This window comes from Rhinolophus hipposideros (assembly GCF_964194185.1).
Source record: "Rhinolophus hipposideros genome assembly, chromosome: 1".
Classification (NCBI taxonomy): Eukaryota; Metazoa; Chordata; class Mammalia; order Chiroptera; family Rhinolophidae; genus Rhinolophus; species Rhinolophus hipposideros.
Window position 1 is genome coordinate 110838863 of NC_138047.1, and position 23098 is coordinate 110861960.

Sequence of the window (23098 nt, forward strand, 5' to 3'; positions counted from 1 at the left end):
GCGGACACGTCCCCAGCGCCGCCTGGACAAGACAAAGTTGTGCGTGCTGTAGCTGGCCCTGCGCAGAGCCTGGCGCCCCGCCTGCAGGGCCGGGTGGTACGATTCACTGCAGCACCGGGGGCGCGGTGGGGGCGGGGTTTCATAGAGGGGAGGGTGCAGGGCCGCCCGGGACCGGAACGCCAGGCCGGGGCCAGGTGGGAGGGACGCGGGCCCTCCCGCTGCCCACCGGGGAGCTGACGGGCGGGGGCTCCAGTAGCACCACCCGCAAACGGGCGAGGCAGCAACATCCGGGCGGGCTGCAGGCCCTGGCCTTTGCTGGCGGAAGCCTCAGTTCCCACCTGTGGTGAGGACAGGGGCCGCGCGCCTGGGGTGCTCCGGGAAGCGCAGGGGCCGCGCGTCCAAGGCCCTGCCAGCGCAGCGCCATCTCCTTCGCCCTCCTCTGCAGTAGACGCCACACTGGGCCCCGAGGACAAGGACGGGGGCCCTCAGGCCAGGCCTTGGACCCGCAAGCCCACCCTGGGACCCCGGGCTGTACGGAGCGCTCACTGACTCGCCCTGCGCAACCGCGAGCCACAGGCTGGATCCCGGCGCCGCGTGGGAGGCGACAGTCTGCGCAGGCGCGCGCCTCGGCTCCGCAGGTGCAAACGCCCCGCATCGGTGTCGGGAGACTGCGTGCCGAGAACTGGGTCCCGGCTTTGGGCGCTGGGGGTCAGCCCAAGGCCACCGGACCTATTATTCAGCTCTCTAGGTCTCTCCACTCGACCCGGCTGGGACCCCCGCTGAGACTCCGGCTCCGTAGGCCGGCCCCGCCTCCCCGCCCCACAGTCCCCTCCTCCTGACTCGGGCCACGCCCCCAGCTCCGGCCCCTCTTCTCAGGTCCACACCTCTAGGCTCGGGTTCCCCAGACCCGGCCCCTGCAGGCCCCACTTCCCCGCCTCACCCCAGTCCCCAGTCCCCAATCCTAAGGCCGCAGGCCCGGCCACCGTCGGCCCCGCCTTCCCAGGCCCCGCCTTCCCAGGCCCCGCCCTCCCTGGCGCCCCAGGCCCCTCCCCACAGGCCACACCCCACTGGGCCTCGCCGGTACGCCCCGCCCCACCGCCAGGCTGGGCCACGCCCCGAGAGTGCGCGCCTGCGCAGTGGCGGGGCGCAGTCGGAAGCCCGGCTTGGACCGCGGGGTTAGTTAGGACCACGGCTTCTCTCCCCTGCAGCGGGGACCCGGCTCTCGTCCGCCGCCGGGGCTCGGGCCCCCCGGGCTGGGGATGGAGGCGGCAGCCGAGCCCGGGACCCGCTCCTGGCTCGGCGGCGGCTCGCCGCTCTGGGGCAGCCCGGCCTCCAGCCCCGATCTGGGCAGCAGAGGCCGCGCGCGGCCGGGGCCCGGGCCAGGGGCCGGGCCGGGGTCAGGGCCAGAGCGGGCGGGCGCCAGGACCCCTGGCTCCGCCGCGCTGGGCCACAGCTTCCGGAAAGTGACGCTCACCAAGCCCACCTTCTGCCACCTCTGCTCCGACTTCATCTGGGGGCTGGCCGGCTTTCTCTGCGACGGTGAGCGCGCGCGACCCCATTGCAGACCGCAGCCCCTGGCGCAGACGGGCGCCTCACCTCTGGCCTCTGCACTCCCAGCAATGGCAGGAGTGTGCGGCTAGAACCTCCCCATGGAGGTGACGAGGGCCGGCTCTGCCAGGGTTTGGGGGGCGTTAGGTGGCCGCGGCCCCTCCCCCAGGTCTGCCTGGGCTTTCTCACCGGGGTGGGGATCCAGTGGGGAACGGATGGAGGGGCAGCGTGAGAGAGGGGCAGGTGCAGCGAGTGGAGGATGAGATCAGCCCACCTCCGACAGTCGGATTACTCCTCTGGGCTCCTCACCCCCAGAGGCTAGGGCAGCAAAGGGCAGCAGTGTGGCTGGGCAGGACCAGCCTGGCCACTGGCTCCGGTGCTCTGGTGCTGGTCTATTGTTGCCCTGGGTGCACTCTGCTGCCCACAGGGGACGGGTGCTAGCACTGCCGGTACTCAGGCTCTGGGACAGCCCACCTGGGGCCTGCCATCCCAAGTTCAGCGTGCCCCAACAGGGCTCCCACCCAGCTGCCAAGCCGGCCTGGCGGGGTGAGAAGGTCCTCCTTCCTGGTCCTCCTTCCTCCCGTGCAAGTGCCTCCAGGGTCCGCCCTCTTCTAATCCTGCTCCCTTTTGCAGGGCAGGTGGGCTGGCCCTGGGGACGAAGCTGCCCAGGATCATGGAGGGTAATAGGGTGGGGAACCCTTGCCCTCCTCAGGGAGACAGGCCTTTAGCTCCGGGGGGAGAGGGACAACTCAATCTGTGGTCTGTAGAGGCCCGGCACCTCACAGAGGACGCCTCCGGCAGGGTAAATGGCATGGTTGTTCTGACCCCCCAGGGCCGCACCAGGTGGCCTGGCTAGCTGGCATGGAGTGGTTACCTCTGCTTTCTCTGTCATATGGGAGTTGTTGCACTGCCTTGCCTAACCCCTGGGAGTGCCAGGAATCTCACCTAAGCTGGGAGGTGTGCTTGTGTAGGCCATCGGCTCCTGTCTGAGGCCCTTTGAACAGGTGAGAGGTGCTGAAGGCAGGGCTCCAGGTCTGAAGGGCTCAAGGACCCTCCGCCTAGCCGGACACAGCAGCTCAGGAAGGAGGCGCTAGGTTTGGGGGTGGTGGGAGGCCTTTACTGGGCATGCGGTGTGGATATTCTCCCCACCTCTTGGAAAACAGGCTGTCAGCAAGCAGAGGAGTCTGACAAGGCTGTGGGAAGAAGACTCCCCCGCCCCGACCCCCACCAGGGAGCACCCAGGATGTGTGTTGTGGGGTGATCGGGCCAGAGGAGGAAGCTGGGTGCCGCCTGCCCAGCTGTGGCAGAGCTGGGCTGGGTGTCTTGGAGGGGAAGCCAGAGGAGCAGTGCTCATTCGTCCTCTGTGTCCCCACTTCACCCATCTGACGCCAGTCTGCTTCTGGAGTTTTCTCTGAACATGGCTTCAGGGCTGCTCTTGCCAGCCCGTGGAGGAGCTTGTCTGTCTCTTTCTAGGGACTGTGTGGGACGGGGCTTCCTCGAGGCCCCACGGGCACAGTTTGACCCAAGGCTGTGTTGTAGAGTTGCCCCCCTGCAGCTTGTCCATCCCATCCCACCCCAGTGGGGACCCCCAGGCCCCCTGTCCTCACTGGAGCCACCCCTGTTGCATGTGCCACCGAGGCTGCACCGGCCGCTCCTTCTCGACATCTCCCCACTGCTCTCTATCTTTGGGTCCGTCTCCCAGTTGACCTTTTGTCTCGCTGGGCCTCTCCACGACATTGGATCTCAGGACAGGGCAGTCTAAGTGCACACGGACGTGGGGCCTCTGGACTGCCCACCCCTTGGAGCAGGGCGGGTGCAACCCTCGCTGGGCCAGTTGGCCTGCCTTCCTCAGCGGGGTCCTGGCCATCAGCCTGGCTCTGGGTGTCGGCAGGCAGTGGGAGGGGAGATTGGGGTGTATGCAGCTGTGGGCGAGTGAGGGAAGGCATCCTTGGCGAGGCCCTCTGGGAGGATGTGCAGAGATGCCCATCTACCTGCCTGCCCCTCGCAGAGACCTGAAGGAGAGCTGCCTGCGGGGGCAGAGGCCCTCTAAGGACACCAGCCATGTCATCCAGGATGGTCAGAGTCATCAGGCCCCTGCCCTCTCCCTCTGCTCTGGGCTTTCTCGGGACCAGGGGTGCTGTGAGGCAGAGCAGGGTGTCCCCTGACACGTCTGGGGGGGAGGCGGTCTCTGTGGCCTCCCTCTCTCCCCGTGACAGTGGCGGTGGCAGGAACCACTCTCCCTGTCACTCCCACAGTGGGATGGGATGGGGGGGGGCGCTGTAGCGACTCATCCGTGCAGGAATTGTCCCCCATCAGCTCTGGCAGAGTGGGCCCACTGGGATGGGCACTTTGCCCTGGCAGAATGCTGGTGACCACCATGGCCCTTGGTGGCCTCCCATCTGCATGCCAATCTGGGGTCTCTTAATTCCAGAGTGGGACAGGGGCCAACTCACATGGCTCTCCTTCCCACAGTGTGCAACTTCATGTCCCATGAGAAGTGCCTGAAGCACGTGAAGACCCCTTGTACCAGCGTGGCACCCAGCCTGGTCCGCGTGCGTACAGAGTGTGGGCTGCCACACTGCCGGGAGGGGCCGAGGGGCAGGGAGAGGCTGGTGGTCAGGCCTGTGGCTGGCTTCGGAGGGAGTGTTCCTTGGAGGGAGTGTTCCTTCGTGCCCAGCTGGGTCCCCCCCCCCCCAGCTGAGCTGGGCATCCCTGCCTGTCAGCCCCTCCCAGAGCAGCAGGGGGGGCCTCACTTCCTGCTGGTTCTCACCTGTTTCCTCCGGGGTCCCCAGCACTGTCCCTGCTGCTTATTGGTGGGCCCCTTGCATCTGTGCTTCTTCTGAGTTGTCCCAAACGTACCACAGGGGAACAGACCTGGGGGAAGTGGTCAGTGCCTGGGCTTCTTGGGCAGTGCAGCTGGAGCAGGCCTGGAGAAGGACCAGCAGGGAGGTCGGGGCAGAAGCGGCTGCCTGAGATCATGTAGGGGCGGGGCAGTGTTGGTCTTGCACAGAGTTGGGGGTACCCGTGTGGGGCAGTCCCAGCACAGTGTGAATAGTGCTCAGGAGGATTTGGGGGGACTGCAGCTGTCAAGCAGGTGGTGAGTGCTCCCTGGGGTGTGGAGGACTGGATGGGCTCCAGGATTGGGGGTGGGGGAGTGGGCGGTTGTCCCCGGGCTGAAGCGCCCTACTCCCGCCAGGTCCCTGTAGCCCATTGCTTTGGACCCCGGGGGTTCTACAAGCGCAAGTTCTGCGCCGTGTGCCGCAGGGGCCTGGAGGCCCCCGCGCTCCGCTGTGAAGGTACCGCCGACCCAGAGCCCAGTCTCTGCTGCACAGAGTGGCCCAGCCGTGCGCGGCTAGGCTGCTGGTGACGGGTGGTGGGCGGGAGTGTTTTGGATTCTAGAGCTGCCTGGGCAGGGCGGCCGGTGCAGGGGGCTGGCTGCGTGTTGACGTGGGCCGGGCAGGGAGAAATGCGGCGAGTTAGGGGGCTGTCCTCGCCTCGCGTTGGGCACAGGAAGGTTAAAGACAGCCAGGCGGGGGCAGAACTCAGGCCGGGCAGAGATGCGGGCGCGAAGGGGGCGGGGCCATGGTGCGGCAAGAGGCCCCTAACCCTGACCGCCCCCCAGTGTGTGAGCTGCACGTTCACGCCGACTGTGTGCCCTTCGCCTGCAGCGACTGCCGCCAGTGCCACCAGGACGGGCACCGGGACCACGTGAGTGAGCAGGAGCCCGAGGCTGGGGAGGGGAGAGGGGGCCGAGGGGGCCGGGTCGAGCCTGCTGACGGCCCCTTCACAGGACACGCATCACCACCACTGGCGGGAGGGGAACCTGCCCTCCAGCGCGCGCTGCGAGGTCTGCAGGAAGGCGTGCGGCTCCTCAGATGTGCTCGCGGGCCTGCGCTGCGAGTGGTGCGGCATCCAGGTGGCGCGGGGTGGGGCCTGGGGGCGGGGCCTGGGGCGGAGGGCGGCGGGGCCTGGGGGCGGGGCCTGGGCGTCTCCTTTCTATAGGAGCCCTTCTGTGTCGTGCTCTTTCGGGGTATGGATCCCCATCGTACAGCAACGTCGGGGCTCCCTCTGGTTGGGGGGTTGCACAGTCTAGGCCGCGTGGGAGGCGTCAGTCCTGCGTGGGCCCCGCAGAGTCACGGAGGGCCGGCCCTGTCCGGCCCAAAGGCCCCAGGCTCAAGGCCGTGCTCCCCCAGGCCCACTCAGTCTGCTGCGCGGCGCTCGCGCCCGAGTGCACTTTTGGGCGCCTGCGCACCATGATCCTGCCCCCCGCCTGCGTGCGCCTGCTGTCCCGCAACTTCAGCAAGATGCACTGCTTCCGTATCTCTGAGAGTGAGCCAGGTTAGTGGGGGGGGACCTAGAAGGGGCGCCGGGATGGGGGCCAGGCCCCGAGTGAGGCTCGCTGTGCCCTACCACAGGCGAAGGGGACGAGAGCGTGGATGGAAGCGCCCCCGCCTCCAGCGCCGCCAAAGACGTGCTTGCGGCCGAGTCCAGTATGTGCCCCTTCGCCCCGGCCCGTCCCCACCTCCCCCCCACCCCGCCCTCGCCCTCCGCCCTGCCCTGGATTAACACCCCCTCACCCGGGCTCAGGCAAGCAGACCCTGAAGATCTTTGACGGCAGCGACGCTGTGCAGCGAAACCACTTTCGTGTCATCAGCGTCCCGCGCCTGGCCAGGAGTGAGGAGGTGCTGGTAAGAGGGAGCGCGCACGGGGCGGGGACAGGGCCCATCCAGCGGGGCCCACAGCCATCCACACCTGGCCCCACCCCGCAGGAGGCCGCGCTGCGGGCCTTCTACATCACGGAGGACCCCCGAGACTTCGAGCTGCAGGCGCTCCCCTCATCTGTACAGACCGGCGACACGGGGGGCCAGGGAAAGGCGCGGAGTGGTGGGACTTTGGAGGAGGAGGGCAGCCGGGGCCCCGGGGCCCGCGAGGCCAGTCCCGAGGCCTGGACCATCCGAGCTCTGTCCCGACCGGAGGAGGTCCTGAAGATCTACCCTGCCTGGCTCAAGTGAGACGCAGGCCCCGGGCATAGGGCCTGCCTGCAGGGTCAGGAGGGGTGGGACTGTGTGGCCCGAGCTCCTGAGATTGTCCCCCGCAGGGTGGGTGTGGCCTACGTGTCCCTCCGTGTGACCCCACAGAGCACTGCGCGGACTGTGGTGCTGGAGGTGCTCCCGCTGCTCGGTCGCCAGGTGTGTACCTGGGTCTGCCGCGGTCCTGGCCAGCCCAGTGTGCCAGGCGGCCGTCCCGGCCCTGGTATGGATGCCCCACGTGGGAGGTGGGGGCTGGTTCCAGCCTCATAACCCCAACTCTGCCCCCCACAGGCCGAGGGTCCTGAGAGCTTCCAGCTGGTGGAGGTGCTCATGGGTAGCAGGCAAGGTGAGTGGGCGGCATGCAGCAATGCTCTGAGTTGTCTGCCCCTGGGTGCCCTGGGTCTCAGGCAGCTATCTGCAGAGGTGGGCATGGTGCCTGGTGCTGACGGCATCCCCTCTCACCCCGCAGTCCAGCGGACAGTACTGGCCGAGGAGGAGCTTTTGCTCGACCGGCTCCAAGACATCCGGAAGGTCAGTGTGTGTGGACACTGCCCCTGAGGAGCTGCTGGCCTCTGCCTCATAGAGGGTCCCCATGTCCCCTGGGCGGGTAATTGACCCTCCTGGCTGGCACTGCCTCCCCGTCTGGGCCCTGGCTGGTCTGTCCTCTTCATAATAGGTCACCTGTTACTGGAAGGTGGGGATTTGAGCACAGGACCCCTGAGCTCCTGTGTCTTCCACCCTCTCCTACAGCTGGTGTAGTTTAGCCTGGGATTTTCCCAGGGTCCCTTTCCGGATACAAGTGGAGGGGCCTGGCACTGGGGTGCTCCCCCTGCTGTGCTCAGCGCCACCCCTCCCCTTCCACAGACATCCCTGCGGCAGATGAGTCAGACGCGCTTCTACGTGGCTGAGAGCAGGGCTGTGGTCCCACGCGTCTCTCTGTTTGTTGGTGGCCTGCCTCCTGGTCTGTCTCCCCAGGAGTATGGCAACCTCCTGGAGGAGACGGTGGCCATCAAAGGTGTGACCACCTGTGCTGGCCTGGGGCTACTGGCTACTGGCTACCGGGGTGGGGCAGGAGTCCTGCGAGCAGGCTGTGGGGCTGCTGGGCGAGGCCGGGTCCTCCTGCCACCTCCTACCACTGTTGCAGCCTTTGTCCAGCTAGTTCCCCACCCAGTGGGTCTCTCCTCACCTCTGGGGCCCAGGCTGGGACACCGCCTCTGACGGGCTTCTGAGCCTCCTGCTGTGCCTGGAGTTGGGCCCTGGGCACTCCTGGGGTGGCTGCCCCTGCTGGGTGGTGTGAAGAAGCCCCTGTGAAGAGCGAAGTGCCCAGGGGGCAGGGCCCTCTGCACTGCGCCTTCCTGCTCCTCCCCTGATCGTATCCTGTCTTGCAGCTGGCCTGGTGTCCCTCAGCCACATCTACTCCTCGCAAGGTGAGCTGCCCCCATGGCCGGTCGGGTCTGGTCAAAAGTCACTCACTAGTTCGATGGAAGAGCCTGCCCTCTTGCTTCCAAGTTAAATGTCACCTGTTTAGATCTGACCTTTCTCTCAGGGAACCACATGTGAGGGAAACGTGGTTTTGTTTCCTGGCTCACAGCTATAATGCTTTGGTTAAAACATGACCGAGGCACAGAAAGCGTTACCCGTTCTGCCCACGGGTTCACATCCTTGTCACAGAAAACTTGAGATAGACCTGGAAATGGGAAGCAGCACCGTGGGCCACGTCCCTTCTGTGGGTCCCAGGGGGCTCAGCAGGCCAGGGAGCGAGGGTGCGCCCAGCTGCTCCCATCCTGCCTCCTGGTGGCCTTGCTCACGTCCACTCACCATGTCTTATGTCTGAGTCCAGCCGTCCTTGAAGGCTCCCCCAAGGGTGGGGGATCCCAGACTGTGAGAACACCTTCAGACAGGCTGACCTGAGCTGGCCGCCACCTGAACTCACGGCCCACCTGCCACAGGTGCTGTGGTGCTGGACGTGGCCTGCTTCGCAGAGGCTGAGCGGCTGTACATGCTAGTCAGGGACACGGCTGTGCATGGCCGGCCGCTGATCGCCCTGGTGCTCCCAGATGTGCTGGTGAGTGGCCGCTGGGGTCTCGGGGGAGGTGGCTTCCATGGCTGGTTTGTTGAACAAGTGAGGGGCCTGCATGGAGGCTGACAGGCAGGGAACCATCCAGACTTCCTGCCAGGCCCTCACCTTCTTTGGGGTCACTGGGCGTGGCTCCAGTCCCCTTACCCAGCAGGCCCCTGGCCAGTAGGTGGAACTGCCTGATTGCCATGGACACAGCTTGGGGCAGGGCAGGAGCCCTGGAGCCCTTCCTTGCTCTGTGCCTTCCCAGCAGTCTCTGGTCCTCAGCCCCGCAGGCCCCCAAGGATTCCCCCCAGGTGTCCATGGCTGCACTGTCCCTGACCCCTGACCCTGTCCAGGGGAAGCAGAATTACAGAATGAGTACAGGGGCTGTGACTGGGTGGGGGACACCTGCAGGTCCCAGCTGCCCCCTCCCCACCCTGAGCTGGCTCAGGACAGAGTGGGCAACCAGGGGACACAGTCCTGCAGGTCAGGGTCCTGTCAGCCGGCCCTGTAGGCAGAGCCAGGCAGGCGAGGCCAACACGCCCTGTCTCATTCTTGGCAGCTGCCTGCCTTGGGATGAGCAAGTAAGTGGTACCTACAGGTAGCTCTGCCCAGTGGGTCAGTCAGTGGCCTTGGCCTTGTGCCATGGCCAGTGTGTCTGAGCCTGGCCTGTATGTCTCCTGTCAACCAGCACCCCAATCATGGGGACCCCAGCCCCCCATCCTTGTCATTGTAGGGACCCCCACATTCACCATTGTGGGGACCCTAGTGCTCTGTCTTTATCATTGTAGGGACCCTAGCACCTCCATTCTCACCTGTAAGGACCTAGTCCCCTCATCCTCACCATTGTGGGGACCCCAGCCCCCTGTCCAGTCTCCTGGGCACTGTGGTTTGGAAGTTGGGGAGATGGGCTTTGTCCTGAGCCTGAGGGAAGGTGTGTAGCTGCCATGTGGGTAGCCGGGGGCCCTGGCAGCTGTGTCCTCCCAGGCTGTGCACAGGTGGCCCCCCGAGATGCAGATGGGGTCCCACATGGGCTTCCAGCCTGGGCTTGTGGCCTCACGGGTCAGTGGTATGTGGTGTCAGGATGTGTGTCAGGGTGTGGCTCGGCCTGTGTACTCAGCTCCAGGCTGGCCGGCCTCACATTGGCCCCACTGGCCAGTGGCCTCTGGATGCCCCCTCTGCTTTGGGGGTACCCCCATTGGTCAGTGGTGAGCCAGGGATGGCCATGTGGGCCCCCTGGGCCTCATGTGTACCTTCCTTGGGAGGGGGCTGCCCCAGGTAGGCTCAGGTCGGGAGCCAGTGTGGTGGGGGGAGATACCTGCCCTAACTCAACCCCCATCTGTCAGCACACCAAGCTGCCCCCAGACTGCCGCCCCCTCCTCGTGTTTGTGAACCCAAAGAGTGGAGGCCTCAAGGGCCGTGACCTGCTCTGCAGTTTCCGGAAGCTGCTAAACCCTCACCAGGTCTTTGAGCTGACCAACGGGGGACCTCTTCCCGGGTGAGTCTGGTGGGGCCCCCACTGCCTGCCTGCCAGGCCCTGGGAGGGGCCGGTGGGAACAGGTTGGGGTTCGGTGTTAGAGAACCCTCAAGGCCTGTCTTGCCTGGGGGATGAACTGCAGCCCCGTTCTGTAGCCAGGTCACAACTCCTGCCCCGCTCACTGCGTACTTGGGTGGCTGAGGCTGGTGGCAGGACAGCTCCTGTCTCCCTATCACCAGGTTCCACGTGTTCTCCCAGGTGCCCTGCTTCCGGGTGCTGGTGTGTGGTGGGGACGGCACCGTGGGCTGGGTGCTGGCCGCCCTGGAGGAGATGCGGTATCGTCTGGCCTGCCCGGAGCCTTCTGTGGCCATCCTGCCCCTGGGCACAGGTGGGCTGAGCCAGCAAGTTGGGAGACGGGGCCTTGGGCTTTATACCTTCCTGCCCCAAGTTTCATTTGAGGCCTCGGGTGGAGGGATAAGGGTGGAGAGTCAGCCTGCGCCTCACCTGTCCCAGGGAATGACCTTGGCCGGGTCCTACGCTGGGGGGCAGGCTACAGTGGTGAGGATCCACTCTCCGTGCTGGTGTCAGTGGATGAGGCCGACGCTGTGCTCATGGACCGCTGGACCATCCTGCTGGATGCTCACGAGGCCAGCAGTGCGGAGAATGGCCTGGCCGCCACGGAGCCCCCTAAGGTACCGTGTGCCTGGGTGAGGGTGTGGCAGCGCGGGTCCTCTGCCGGTCACCCTACCACATGCGTCCAGGGACTTTTCCTTGTCCCAGCCACACCCTGGTGCAGGGGACAGTACCACCCCATTTATGGTCGGCCAGGCGACGTGCATGCCCAGGGCTGGCTGGCCACAGCCTTGCCTACACCATGTGCCATGCTGCCTTCTCCTGGGTGCTGGCAGTCACTAAGCAGGACAGTCACTGGACAGAGCAGCTCTGACAACAGCGGTGGGGTGGGGTTGGAGACGAGGAGGCTGGACCCAGCTTGGGGCAGTGGCAGCAGCGGGTGGGGGCTGACGGGGCCATGGGAGAATCCCTTTTGTCCCCAGGTAGTACAGATGAGCAACTACTGTGGCATTGGCATCGACGCGGAGCTAAGCCTGGACTTCCACCAGGCGCGAGAAGAGGAGCCCGGCAAGTTCACGAGCAGGTGCCCAAGGGTCAAGTGGCTTGGGACTGCCCTGGGCAGAGCAGGGGCTGCCCCCTGGTGACGGCGTGCTTCCTGGGGGAACCTGAGGGCTGCTTTAGGCACAGCGAGGGCCCCACCTCGTGACAGGTGTCCCCCTTCTGCAGGTTCCACAACAAGGGTGTGTACGTGCGGGTCGGGCTACAGAAGATGAACCATTCCCGCAGCCTGCACAAGGAGATCCGGCTGCAGGTGGAGCAGCAGGAGGTGGAGCTGCCCAGCATCGAGGGTCTCATCTTTATCAACATCCCCAGGTGCGGGGTGGGGGCTCCCCGGGGGCTCTGCCCCACCTGCAGCCTCAAGTCTGGCCTCAGTGGGACCCTGGGTCCTGTGCAGCCTGCAGGCTTAGCTGTGCACCCCTCCCTCTTGGTACAGCTGGGGGTCGGGCGCTGACCTGTGGGGTTCCGACAGTGACTCGCGGTTTGAGAAGCCACGAATGGACGACGGGCTGTTGGAGGTGGTGGGGGTGACGGGCGTCATGCACATGGTGAGTGTGGGTGGGCCTGGAGAGCCGTCCGCTTGGCGCTGCCGCCTGCTGAGCCCAGCCCACCCTCTCCCCACCAGGGCCAGGTCCAGGGGGGGCTGCGCTCCGGCATCCGCATTGCCCAAGGCTCCTACTTCCGCGTCACCCTGCTCAAGCCCACACCTGTGCAGGTCGACGGTGAACCCTGGGTCCAGGCTCCCGGGCACATGATCATCTCGGCCGCAAGCCCAAAGGTGAGTTGTGAGGAGAGTCAGGTGGGGTTCTGCTGTGGCCGGGTCTTCCCCGACCCTGATGGGTCATGGGACCCAGGTGAGGCTGTCTGGCATCGAGCGCCTGCCTCTCGATGGAGATGAGCCACCCTGGGGCCTCAGAGGGTGTGTGCTGTGCAGTGGCAGGCTTGAGCACCTGCCCCACAAGCTACAATCACATGGCCCCTGCTCCTTTCCTCTCTGTAAAGTGGGCTGAGATGGCGCTGGGGACTCTGGCCTGTCACCCAGCCCTCTGACTTTGCCTGTCCCGGGACAGGCCCACATGCTCAGGAAGACCAAGCAGAAGCCCAAGAAAGCCGGGACCCCAAAGGATACACGAGCAGATGGGGTGCCTGCTCCTGAGGGGGACCCCAAGTAGAGGACAGCCCGGAGTCGGCTGTGCCCACCCTGCAGCAGCGGCTGGCAGTGGATGGACTTGCCTGCGGACCCATCTCGGGGCATTCCTCCCCACGCCCCTGCCTTTGCACCAGTGATGGGGTGGGGGTGGGGCTCTGGCGAGCCGATCCCCTTGCTCCCAGGCCACCGTCATGGAGGACAGGCATGCCTCCTTTTGTACCACAGCCACCTGAGCCCTTCAAGCTGGTAGCACCAGACCTCATTGGTGCCCCTTGGGCAGTCCCCCAGGATGTGCGTACAGATCAGCTGGCTCTGTGGGCCCTGCACATGTGGGGCGCCCACCATCAGCTCCTCTGGTCTCACGTCACCACAGAGGGCTGGGTGTGGCACCTGCTGTTTGCTTTCTCTCCTGGCTTTGTCACCGGGAGTGACAGGGCTGCACTGCAGAGGGCCCTGAGGCCAGTGGGCTTAGCCACCATCTGGAAGATGGAGTATGGTGCCCAGGAGGCAGCTGGAGGGGGTGGGGCACAGCGTGCCTGGAAGGGACCAGAAGCAAACCCCTGCAAGCCTAGCCTGCAGGCCCAAAGGGCGTCCAGTAGTGTGAGGTGTGCAGGAGCCGGCTTTCATTACCAAGCTTTAATCACCAAGGCCAACGACCGACATGGCAGCCCCCAGGTCTACTCAGCAGACAGGACTTCATAGTCTCAGTGCTTTCCCACATGACACCTGGTGATGGGGGACGTGGCTGCTGGGCAGGCCACCCCCAGCCTTGTCTCAGACCCCAGGTGGACCCTGAGCAAACATTCAGAGTACCTAGAGAATCTGGGCACCACCCCACCGTCTGTCCCCTTGCTGCTGGTGCCGTCTGGTGGGGCTGGGTCCCTGGCACCCTGGCGGCCTTTGCCCTCAGCCGCGGCCCACCCAGCTGTGCCCTCAAGCTTCTGCCAAAATCACACTGACAACTGCATTGAACAGCCTTTGGCAGTCGTGTGCCTCCTTGCGCCTTGTCCCGTGATGTAGTCTCTGCTTCGCAGGCCCTGCTGGTGATGGGTCTGCAGGACTTGCTGTAAACTGTGCCTAGCGGGAAGGAAGCTGTCCTGTGCCCAGGTGGGGCTGTGGGCCTGCAGTGTCCTCTTCTGTAGCCACACCTCCTGAACCCCGCCTAATTTATATCTTCACCAAATGCAGCCTGGGCGTCGCTGTGCACGTCTCGCTCCTTTGTGCATAAGGCCAGTGTGTGGGGAAGGGGATTTGCAGCCCAGCATCCCCCAGGGGGCGGGTGGAGAGGGTGGGCAGGTGGGCTTGGCTGGCTCCCAGGAGGGGCTGCGCTGCTTGTTGTGGCTCCCAGGAACAAGGCTGAGGACTCCTGCTGGGCCTGAGCAATCCCTGGAACCCCTGGATTGCTCGAGTGTGGCGCAGGAGAGGGGCCGTGCAGTGCCACGAAGCTGAGTCCCTGTGGGGCCGCGAAAGTGCAGCAAACAGTCTCCCCAAAGGCGGCCACCCACTGACACTGCGCTCAGGCTGGAGCGCTAGCAGGATGCAGGGAGCAGCGGGGCCCGCGCTGCGGCATCCTGGGCGTCGGGGGCTGGTCGCGCCAGGCCCGGCAGCGCCCGCAGCAGGCGCAGGGCCAGGCGCACCAGCAGGCGCAGCAGCAGGAAGATGAAGGGCACGGCAACCTGTGTGAGATGGAAGATGGCAGCGCTGAAGCGAGTCAGGAAGCAGGTGCAGGCGAAGGCCAGCAGGCTGGCGCAGGGATACAGAGCGAGCTTGGCCAGCATGAAGGCGTGCTCCTCGCCGCCAAAGCGCGCTGATGGCTGCAGCGTGTCGGGGCCGTGTAGCAGCGCCGCGGTCCACATCGCGAGCTGGAAGACGCTGGCCAAGAAGATGATGGCGCAGCTGACGCGCACACTCTCCAGCTCATCGCGGGGCTGCCTGGCGAGGGCCGAGGTCTGCTGGTAGGCCAGCGGGAGGCCGCCCACGAAGGCCAGCGACAGCGTGTTCAGCAGCCCCATGGACTGCGTGGCCTTGCGCACGTGCAGGAAGAGTGAGTGGTGGGCAAACCAGAGCAGCCCCACCGTGGCGAAGGAGCCAAAGTATGCCAGGAAGCGCGGCCCCGACGCGCTCAACGCCAACACCAGGCTGCCATGGAAACGCTCCGCCACCTCCTTGGAATCCGGGACGTTGTGCTCACTGAGGGTGTGAACAGAGAGCACGTGCAGCAGCCTCAGCGGGGCACCCCTCGGGGCTGCAGTCCCGCCCGTCCAGGCTCGCCCAGGCTCCCGATTTCAGATGAGCCTTGCGGGCAGGGCACACTACGCTCACACGATTCTGGATCTGCACACACACTCGGTGCACTAAACAGCCATGCGCCATTCGTCTCAGTTCAACTGCACCCTCACTTCCTTTGCTAACTGGTAGCTCTGCCCACCGGGCACCATAGCTGGGTTCTTGTGAGGTCCCTGCACCCTGCAGCTGCGTGTCCATTTGGAGGGTGACCCGCAGGCCTGGGGGTGTGCCTCTGCAGAGCTCAGATTCCTGGGCCTTGGTACTTACTATTCGGAGCATTCTAAGGCTGGTCAAGGCCCCTTCCTGGAGGTCGTGGGGCTACCGCCCTGCAACCCACAGCCCAGAGCCCAGGGTGGCAACTCTTCTGCATGGAGGGTGGGGGAGGGGGAGGGGCCTGAGACACTGTCCCCAAGTGACACAGCACATGTATTGGTGGGGGAACTGGAACCTCGAGGATTTAAAGGTGGGAGCAGGAGCCAGCCTAGGGGTGCTGCCTGGGGGCCCCAGCCAGGTCCTCAGGGCCAGCAGGGCAGGTGGCCATGCCTCTGGATGGAGGGTGGAGGGTGGAGGGAGAACGTCCCCTCCCCAGGCCCCCAACCACAGCTGCTCTGTGCTCACACCAGTCCCTGAAGGGACCCAAGCTACCATGGCCCTGGCTGCAGGTGGTAGCAATGGCAGATCATTCTGGAAGCTTAGGTCTAGGCCTCAGAGATCCGTACCAATGGATCCTTGCTCCTGAGTTTTAAAATTCAAATTACAGTAGGAAAGAGCTATCAGGAGAGAATAAGGAGAATCAAGACTACACTGTCGGGGGCCGGCCCGGTGGCTCAGGCGGTTGGCGCTCCGTGCTCCTAACTCCGAAGGCTGCTGGTTCGATTCCCACATGGGCCAGTGGGCTCTCAACCACAAGGTTGCTGGTTCGACTCCTCGACTCCCACAAGGGATGGTGGGCTGTGCCCCCTGCAACTAGAAAACTGCAGCTGGACCTGGAGCTGAGCTGCGCCCTCCTCAACTAAGACTGAAAGGACAACAACTTGAAGCTGAACGGCACCCTCCACAACTAAGATTGAAAGGACAACAACTTGACTTGGAAAAAAGGCCTGGAAGTACACATTGTTCCCCAATAGCACCCCTTCCCCAATTAAAAAAAAAAAAAAAGACTACACTGTCAGACACAGAACCTAAAATCAGAGTTTCTAACTAACATGTTTAACAAACTATGAATGTACTGAGATACAACCAAGGAACAGGAGACTGAAAAGGGAGAGAGACTTGAAAAGCAGCAGATAAAACGCTCAGAAGTGAAAATATGACAACCAAGATTAGACCTGTGGTAGCCTGAAGGGGTGGATCGGGAGAGTGGAGGGCAACGGTGCAGGGAAAGATGGGGCGGGAGGAGGCCCGCCTGCCCACTGGTCTGTGCACTCTGCCGGCGCCCCCTGCCCCAGCAGTGCTGAGGTGGGGCTGCTGGCACAGGAGGCCCCGCACACTGGGAGCGCTGCCCCAGGTGGGTTCCTTCTCTGGGAGAGGGTGGTGCCAGGAGGCTGGGATGGCCTGAGCGTGGCCTCTTACCAGATGTCCAGAATGAGGAGCGTGGCCACGATGGCATAGACCCCGTCACTGAAGGCCTCCACCCGCTCCTTGCTAAGAGGCTCCTGCAGGTTGAATGTGAAGACCTCCACGCTGTGGGCTGGGGGCTCCTGGGGGCCTGTGCACGTGGGAGGAAGGTGGAGCTGGCCAAGCCCTTGGGGCTGTGGGGCCAGCATGGACATCACTGCCCTCTTCCCCACGGGGCTGGGAGCATGCAGGCCAGGGGAGGGGACCCCACAGGGACGCGTGCCGTCGCGGGTGCTTGGGCACCCACCCACGAGCCTGCGTCGGCACCAGCTGGCAGCCTTGTTCACGTAGGGGAGAAAGATGACCGTTGCCATCAGCAGGTACGACTGCACAAGACACATGACAGGTCAGGGGCAGAGCCAAGAGTCCCCCCAGCGCTCTGCTCCTGAGGGCACCATGAGCAATGGAGACACAGCAGTTACACCTCACCAAGTGAACACCTTTGTGCTTTGAGGAACATGACCACGGAGAGGTCAGACTGCTCAGTGGGCGAAAATGCCTGCCAGGCGCCTGCATGATGAGGCTCTAGTATCCAGAATAGGGCTACACACCCAACTGAAAACGGGCAGAGGCCCTGAGCAGACATTTCTCAAAAGAGTCACGATGGCCAAGAAGCCGTGAGACGCTCATGTCACTAACCACCTAGGAGAGGCATCAAAGTCACAGGGGGACGCCCCTGAAGCCAGGACGGCGGCCACTCAAAGGAGCAGACACACGCGCAGGCGGGACGCTGCAAAGGGAGCCCCGTGCTGTCGGCGGGAACGCAAAGCACTGGCCGCTGTGGGACAGTGTGGGGTCCTCAGAAGCTAAACACAGACCTTCCTGTGACCCAGGAATCCACTTCTGGGCATACACCTGGGAGTGCAAGAGGGTCTCGAAGAGAGATTTGCACACCCGTGTTCACAGCTGCACTGCTCACTACAGCGAAAACGTGGGAGCTGCCCGAGTGTCCGTGAGCGGATGGTGGGAAGCAAAGGGGGTCCCTCCACGCAGTGGGATATTACTGGGTAACGAAAAGGAAGGAGGTGCCGACACACCACAGCACATGTGAACCTTGAAAGTATCCTGCTGGTGACAAAGCAGACACCCGCCGCCACGCAGGGCTCCTGTGGGCGCCTCCCACCCCACTCACCGCAGGGTAGAAGAATAGGGAGAAGCCGGCAGCTGCGAAGCACAGCGCTGGGCCCCGGAGTACGATATACAGGACGTGCCGCCGGCACAGGGCACGGTGGGCGGAGCCCGCGATCTGGGGGTTCAGGAGGTGGGGGAAGTGGAACGCGTACACCACGATCAGCGCCTGTGGGAGAGCAGAGCCTAGGGCGCAGCACTCAGGGGGGTTGTGCTGAGGCTCACAGCAGCGCCTTCTAGGGCTGCAGGGGGGACAGGAGTCCTGCTCTGCTCCTGGGCAGAGTGGGGTGGGTCTCAGCTCCACCCCACCCCGCCAAGAACCCAGGTGGCCCCACTGCAACCTCTTGGCAACGGGCACCGAGGCCTGGGACCCCAGCTTCTCCGGGTTCTCTGCTGCGGCCTGTGACAGGCGCTCCACAACGAGCTCCATCTGCACGGCCCTCCCGGCAGCCACCACGCCACATCCCCCCCGAGTGCCCGTGTCCCGGAGGACACTATGTGGGGAGGGGAGGGCAGGCCCGAGCATCCCACCTGCACGGCCCCGATGGCGATCACACACACGCAGAACAAGAGGATACCGAGGGGCACCTCGGGGAAGGTCACCATTAAAGAAAACTGCAGCCAAGAAAAGACAAAGCAGGGTGTGCAGGCCTAACGGTCTTGGTCGGTCCGGGCGGCCGGGCCTGGGGTCTCCTCCCATGAGAGCAATTCCTTCGGATGCTTTAAGCCTTGAAAGCTGACTGTCACCAGATTCCTAGAAATCCCCAGGCCCCAATGCTGTGGTGGGCGGCCCTGTGCACTCAGCCTCGGCTCCCACAGAGTTCTGGGAGTGGGGTTCCATGCAGGGGCTGGGCCCGCACTGGCCCTGGGAGGACCCTTCCTCCACCCAGCTTGCAGCCCCAGGCAGACAGGCCTGCCAGCCCCCCGAACCTCTTCTCCTCTTTTCAAGTGCGAGTCCGGGCCCTGGACCACCCATGGGTCTGAGCCTCTGAGGAGGGAGCAGCTTGGGTTTGGGGGCCCCTTCCCAGAACCTAGCAGAATGCGGGCCGGACCCCAGGGGCTGCTCAGTGAGGCCTAGGAAATTGCCAGTACTCACTGTGAATGGGAGAAAGGTGATGGTCATCATGCAGGCCTGGGAAGTAGGAGGGGTGGCAGGCAGGTCACTCCAGGCTGGCCGGGCCCCACCCCCTGCCTGCCCAGAGGGTGCATAGGACACCAGACAAGCTGAGTGCTTCCTTTCACTCTTCCACGGAGAGCGGGGTTACACATGGAATCATTTCCAAAGAAACAAAAGGAAAAACTCACCAGGTTGAGCAAGGCAAGTGTGTCATCTATTTTCCCAACAACCTGGAACAATCTACAAGATTTAAGGAAAAGAGAAGACACGCCATCAATAAAATATGGCCCTAATAGCATCAAACACATCTTCCAGTATTTTCTCTTTAAAACACCATTAAAATATGTCCTTTAAACTGAATTTAAAATGCTATGCAGCATATGAAGGTTGGAAAATGCTGGAAACATAAAGAAAATGTAAGTCTCAGGGAAACTGCCATGCTAACATGTCCACATGTCCCCTTGTCACTTACAGCCACTGCCCTGAACAGAGAACCAGTCTACCAACACATGGAAGCACTTGGTAGCTGTGGGGCAGGCCAACCCTGCTCCCGCAGCCGTAGCCATGGAGGGGGGCCTGTGTGGAGCCCATGGGAGGATACACCCTCAGGGGTCACTGGCTGCCCGTTCCAATGCTCTGGGACGTCCCCTGGCTGCCCAGGAGACCAGAAACCCTGTGACGGGCAAGCTCCAACCTACAATGAATCTGTTTTTCAGGCCTGTGTCCAAAGACCATTTTTAAAAAAGGAGATCCTTTCACGAAGGATGCCATACACTAAACCCGTTGGAATAGCCTATTCTGCAGAGATGGTTCTAGGTTCTGCAGGAAGGCACGACCAAAAACTGAGCAGAGCTCACTGGTCAGTTCAGGACCTAGAAACAAAAACCCTGTTCTGAGGGCCCACCCTCCTCACGCAGCCCCTCCAGGGGCCCCCTCAGGGCTCTGATGCCTCTGAGGACATGGCCTTCTCCTGGGCTGGGCTCAGCAGGCCTCAGTGCCCCCACCTGGGTGGTCTGCGTCCAGCCAGGGGCCAATGGTGGCCTCAGGGCAGTGCACTCTGCCAAAGTCAGAGGAAGGGGCCATGTCCCCTACAGATGCCAGCGCCGCCACAAGGGCCCCGGGGGCCCCAGAAGCTGCAGGGTGTGTCCTCTGTGAACCAGCAGACAAATCAGATGCTGTGTGGTCCTGTCTTTGCTGCTGGTAACGGAAGCCTGGCCATCAGCAGGATGGGACCGGGGTTGCTGTGACCCACCCAGCTCTGTAAACAAGGGAGGTGGAGAAAAGCTGTCCCTGGGCCTGTCCCCACCAGGAACAGTCATTGTGCTGAAAACACTGAGACACCTTTAATGCAAGTGCCAGCAGAAGCCCCTGGGTTTTCCTGAGCACCCAGCATGGCCCGCCAGAGAGCATCTCCTTTTCGAGACACCCCACATCCATACCCACTCTATGCCTGGGTGCCCCATTTGGGGGCTCAGGGGTCACTTGAAGTTCTGCAGCTGTTTGCCTCGGACCCTAAGGACCCTTTTCCTCCTTCACAGGAAGCTTGGGTCCTGGAGCCTCATCGTTGTGGACAGGGTCCTGGGACTGACGGGGGCCAGGCATGCCATGATGGGTCCAGGGTGCAGAGGGCCAGTCCCTGGCAGGGGCTGTCAGCTCACAGCCCTTCCCGAGCCCTCCCTATGCCGTCGTGAGGTGGCTGCCCTGGCCAGACCTGCAAACATGCTGCCCCCTTTCACTGCCCCTGGAGCGGTCTGGCCTTCAGTTGTCCTGCGCACAGGAGGAAGCAGAGGCGTGGAGCCAGCACTTGAGGGATGGGCAGGGAGGGGCTCAGCCTGGAAGAGCCCCAGGGGCTGCTCGACACCCCGACACCCTGAGAGCGGGGTCTTGTCGCTTGCTGTGTTGCTGACGCTAGCCTGGTGGGCTGCACCCACTGGCTCACGCACTGAGGGGCAGCCCCGGCCAGACCCCGTACCTTGTGTGTGCTGCCCAGGCCACGGTCACGATGAGAAACGTCATCAGGTAGACAGCAATCCTGGTTGCTAGAAGTTTCTGTATGTTTTTGTCAAACTGCTGGAACAGAGAAAAGCGTAACCATCACACAGCTGTACTCCATGGTGTCCGGCGGCCCCCAGTGGGGACAGGGCTTTCCTGAGCCCAGTGGTGTCCCCCTGTGGGGGGCTCCGGAACAGAGGAATCGGCACTGGGCCCTCAGTCACAGTCCTGGGTGCCGGCTGCTCATGCCAGGCTCCACCTGCATTCCTACTTAATTTGCTGCATTCCCAGCAAAACCCTACGAGAAGCACTGTTACCTTTCCAGACGCAAAAGCCAACTCTGAGCAGCCCCACAGCCCCCACTGGCAGCCGGGCTCAGTGTACTGGTAGGGACTGGACTGCAGCCGTGCGCAGGTTTGGCAGGCCCGGCACAGCCACCCACACCTCAGCTTCGAGGACACCCCTCCACATGCAAGGAGGCCCCAGAGACTTTCAAATGACTTCTGAAATCATGTCCAGCTCTGTTGCTATTTAACTTACAAACAGAAATATTCCAAGTTGGCTGTCAATGGAAACTGCTTTAGAACACTGTTCTCACTCACCTCCGTGACAAAAACCACCCGTGTCCCTGTGCGTCCAGAGGGCCCAGGTGGGGCATCTCCCTGGAGGCCGTCAGCTGCGGGCCCACTGGTCAGACAGGCAGGCCGCCTGCTGCTCCCTGAGCACCCGCTGCGAGGGCCGCTCCAGGGCCGCCGGCGGAATCTGCACATCAGGACCGACCCGGGCAGGCTCTCGCACCTGCCTTGGCTCCCGAGGACCCTGTCTCTGTTTGCAGGCTGGGCTGGGGCTGAGTGCTGTCTCTCCTGTCCTGGCTCCTTGAGTAGAGCCCAGATTTGGGCTCGAGGACCCTGAGCCTGACCCCAGATATTGCAGACTGTGATCAAGTACCTGCTCTGGGGAGATCTCCGTGTGGGTCACTGGCAGGATCTGCGAGAACAAAGACAAAAGGGGCTGAGGCCACTTCCTGGGCTGGGTGGGCACTGACTGCTTCTCCACCGCCACGCCCCCACCCCCACAGCTGCCTAAGGGGCTGGGGAGCCCAGGATGCAGCTGAGAAGGGTCAGGGTCTGCTGGGAGGGTTTGGCTGGGGTCCGTGGGGGCTGGGCAGGGTAGGCTGCGCGGCACGGCCCCACGGACCATCACAGTGGCGATGATGGACAGCAGTGCGTCGCTGAAGTTGAGCATGCGATGGGCGTGCTGGGTCCTGTCGGCATCGTCCTCATTCCTCGTGCCCATGGGGGAGTCTCCCTGCATGTCCAGGGCTGGCTCTGGGGTCCGGGGCCTGGACATGGTAGGGCCTGAGAAGAAGCACAGTTCTGAGCATGCCGGGGTGCTCCCAGGGGGCTGTCCCTGCTGGCTTCAGGGGTGACACAGGGTGGAAAGAGTCCCTGCCACTCTGTCCATCCTCCACGAACAGCACCATGTCACTGCTGAGCGCCGTGACCTAGGAGATGTGCTCTGTGCCGCAGCTCCCCTCTAGAAACAGGAGAGCCAAGAGAAGGCACATAGGACACACGGTGTGTGCTCTATACCTGTGTCACCAGGGAAGGGGCCCAAAACCCTTGTCCAACACCAGATGCTGTGCTGTCAGACGCTTTCATCCTAAACATGGGATGTCCTATAGGACCGAGTGCCAGAGGCCTTGTGGGGGCCAGATCCAGCCTCCCCAATCCCTCCATCACTCCATCACTGCATCTTAACTGTGCAGGGTGAGCTGCCGTCCATTTCTCTGAAGGGAGCTGCACTGCCTCTGCACTCTTGGGGCAAATCAAGCCCTGGGTAGTAAGGCAGCTGCCATCCTGGCGGTTCACCTGCCCGCACCACAGGAGAGTGCTGCAAAATGGGGTCCTGGATGTCAGCTCACCCGGGGAGCCGGGCAACCTGGGGCTGAGGCACACAGCCAGCAAATGCCCCAAGCACAGAGCTCCCTGGACATCTGAGTATCAGAGGTGAGTCTGTGAAGACAGGTGAGAGGCCACCAAGGCTGGCTCTGGTGCCTCTTGGGAAGTCTCCAGCTGTGACAGGAGCCCCAGCTGCACAGGGTAGTCCCCCCACTGCAGGGCCCTAGGCTGCCCCAGGAACTGTGGATGTGTACTGAAGCAAGTGAGTGACCACCAGAGTGGCTATTTGGAGAGCTGGGCACCATCGTGGAGGTGCTGTGGGCAGTGGACACAGCATGTCAAGGTCAGGCTAGAGGTAGGGGCTGGGTTCCCAGCAAATGCTTTTGACGGACGAGGGTGTCTGACAGGGAGTGGGGATAGCAGGATGCTGTCCAGAGGGGCAGGCACCTGAGAGGCGCAGCAGGGTCCAGACTGCAGCATGACCAGGGCTCTCAGACGAGAGGGCGGGGGGTTCGTCAGGACGGTGGTACCAGGGGCAGACCTCCCAAGGTGAAGGAAGCTCAGAAGGGACAGGGTGCCCTGCGTTCCCCCTGCAGAGGACACTGCTGACACTGCTAAGCAGCAGGAACTAGGACAGGGAGGCGGGTCACTGAGATGCAGCA

General features: G+C 63.6%; 2 protein-coding genes across 16 annotated transcripts in view; one reads left to right on the top strand and one right to left on the bottom strand.

Annotated features, from left to right (window-relative positions):
- DGKQ (diacylglycerol kinase theta) lies at positions 1–13582 on the top strand. Of its 8 annotated transcripts, XM_081045246.1 has the most exons (25): positions 1–96; positions 446–638; positions 741–1539; positions 4021–4100; positions 4745–4844; positions 5171–5256; positions 5339–5464; positions 5742–5886; positions 5964–6038; positions 6136–6236; positions 6318–6556; positions 6647–6737; positions 6870–6924; positions 7048–7109; positions 7443–7593; positions 7967–8005; positions 8528–8643; positions 9984–10135; positions 10354–10502; positions 10628–10806; positions 11170–11270; positions 11414–11560; positions 11682–11793; positions 11871–12023; positions 12316–13582. In XM_081045246.1, the coding sequence occupies exons 3-25, from the start codon at positions 1260–1262 to the stop codon at positions 12415–12417; spliced, it is 2841 nt and encodes a 946-aa protein (XP_080901372.1). In that variant the 5' UTR covers positions 1–96; positions 446–638; positions 741–1259; the 3' UTR covers positions 12418–13582. The 8 variants fall into 8 exon arrangements, with proteins under 8 accessions (XP_080901372.1, XP_080901370.1, XP_080901374.1 ...); XM_081045244.1 differs by having other exon boundaries at positions 446–1539; XM_081045248.1 differs by having other exon boundaries at positions 446–1539; positions 11718–11793.
- Positions 13017–23098, bottom strand: part of TMEM175 (transmembrane protein 175) — a 15026-nt gene continuing 4944 nt past the window's right edge. Inside the window, exons 2-11 of one of the 8 annotated variants that reach the window (XM_081045320.1) lie at positions 21733–21893; positions 21484–21522; positions 20516–20610; positions 18732–18783; positions 18523–18558; positions 17958–18041; positions 17431–17595; positions 16546–16624; positions 16254–16389; positions 13017–14585 (exon numbers count right to left, since the gene is read on the bottom strand). In XM_081045320.1, the coding sequence (XP_080901446.1) occupies positions 13925–14585; positions 16254–16389; positions 16546–16624; positions 17431–17595; positions 17958–18041; positions 18523–18558; positions 18732–18783; positions 20516–20610; positions 21484–21522; positions 21733–21885 (1500 nt within the window). In that variant the 5' untranslated portion in view covers positions 21886–21893 and the 3' untranslated portion in view covers positions 13017–13924. Of the gene's footprint in view, positions 14586–16253; positions 16390–16545; positions 16625–17430; positions 18181–18522; positions 18559–18731; positions 18784–20515; positions 20614–21483; positions 21523–21732; positions 21894–23098 lie in introns of all 8 variants that reach the window. The other 7 variants (XM_081045319.1, XM_081045323.1, XM_081045318.1 and 4 more) reach the window with 7 other exon arrangements.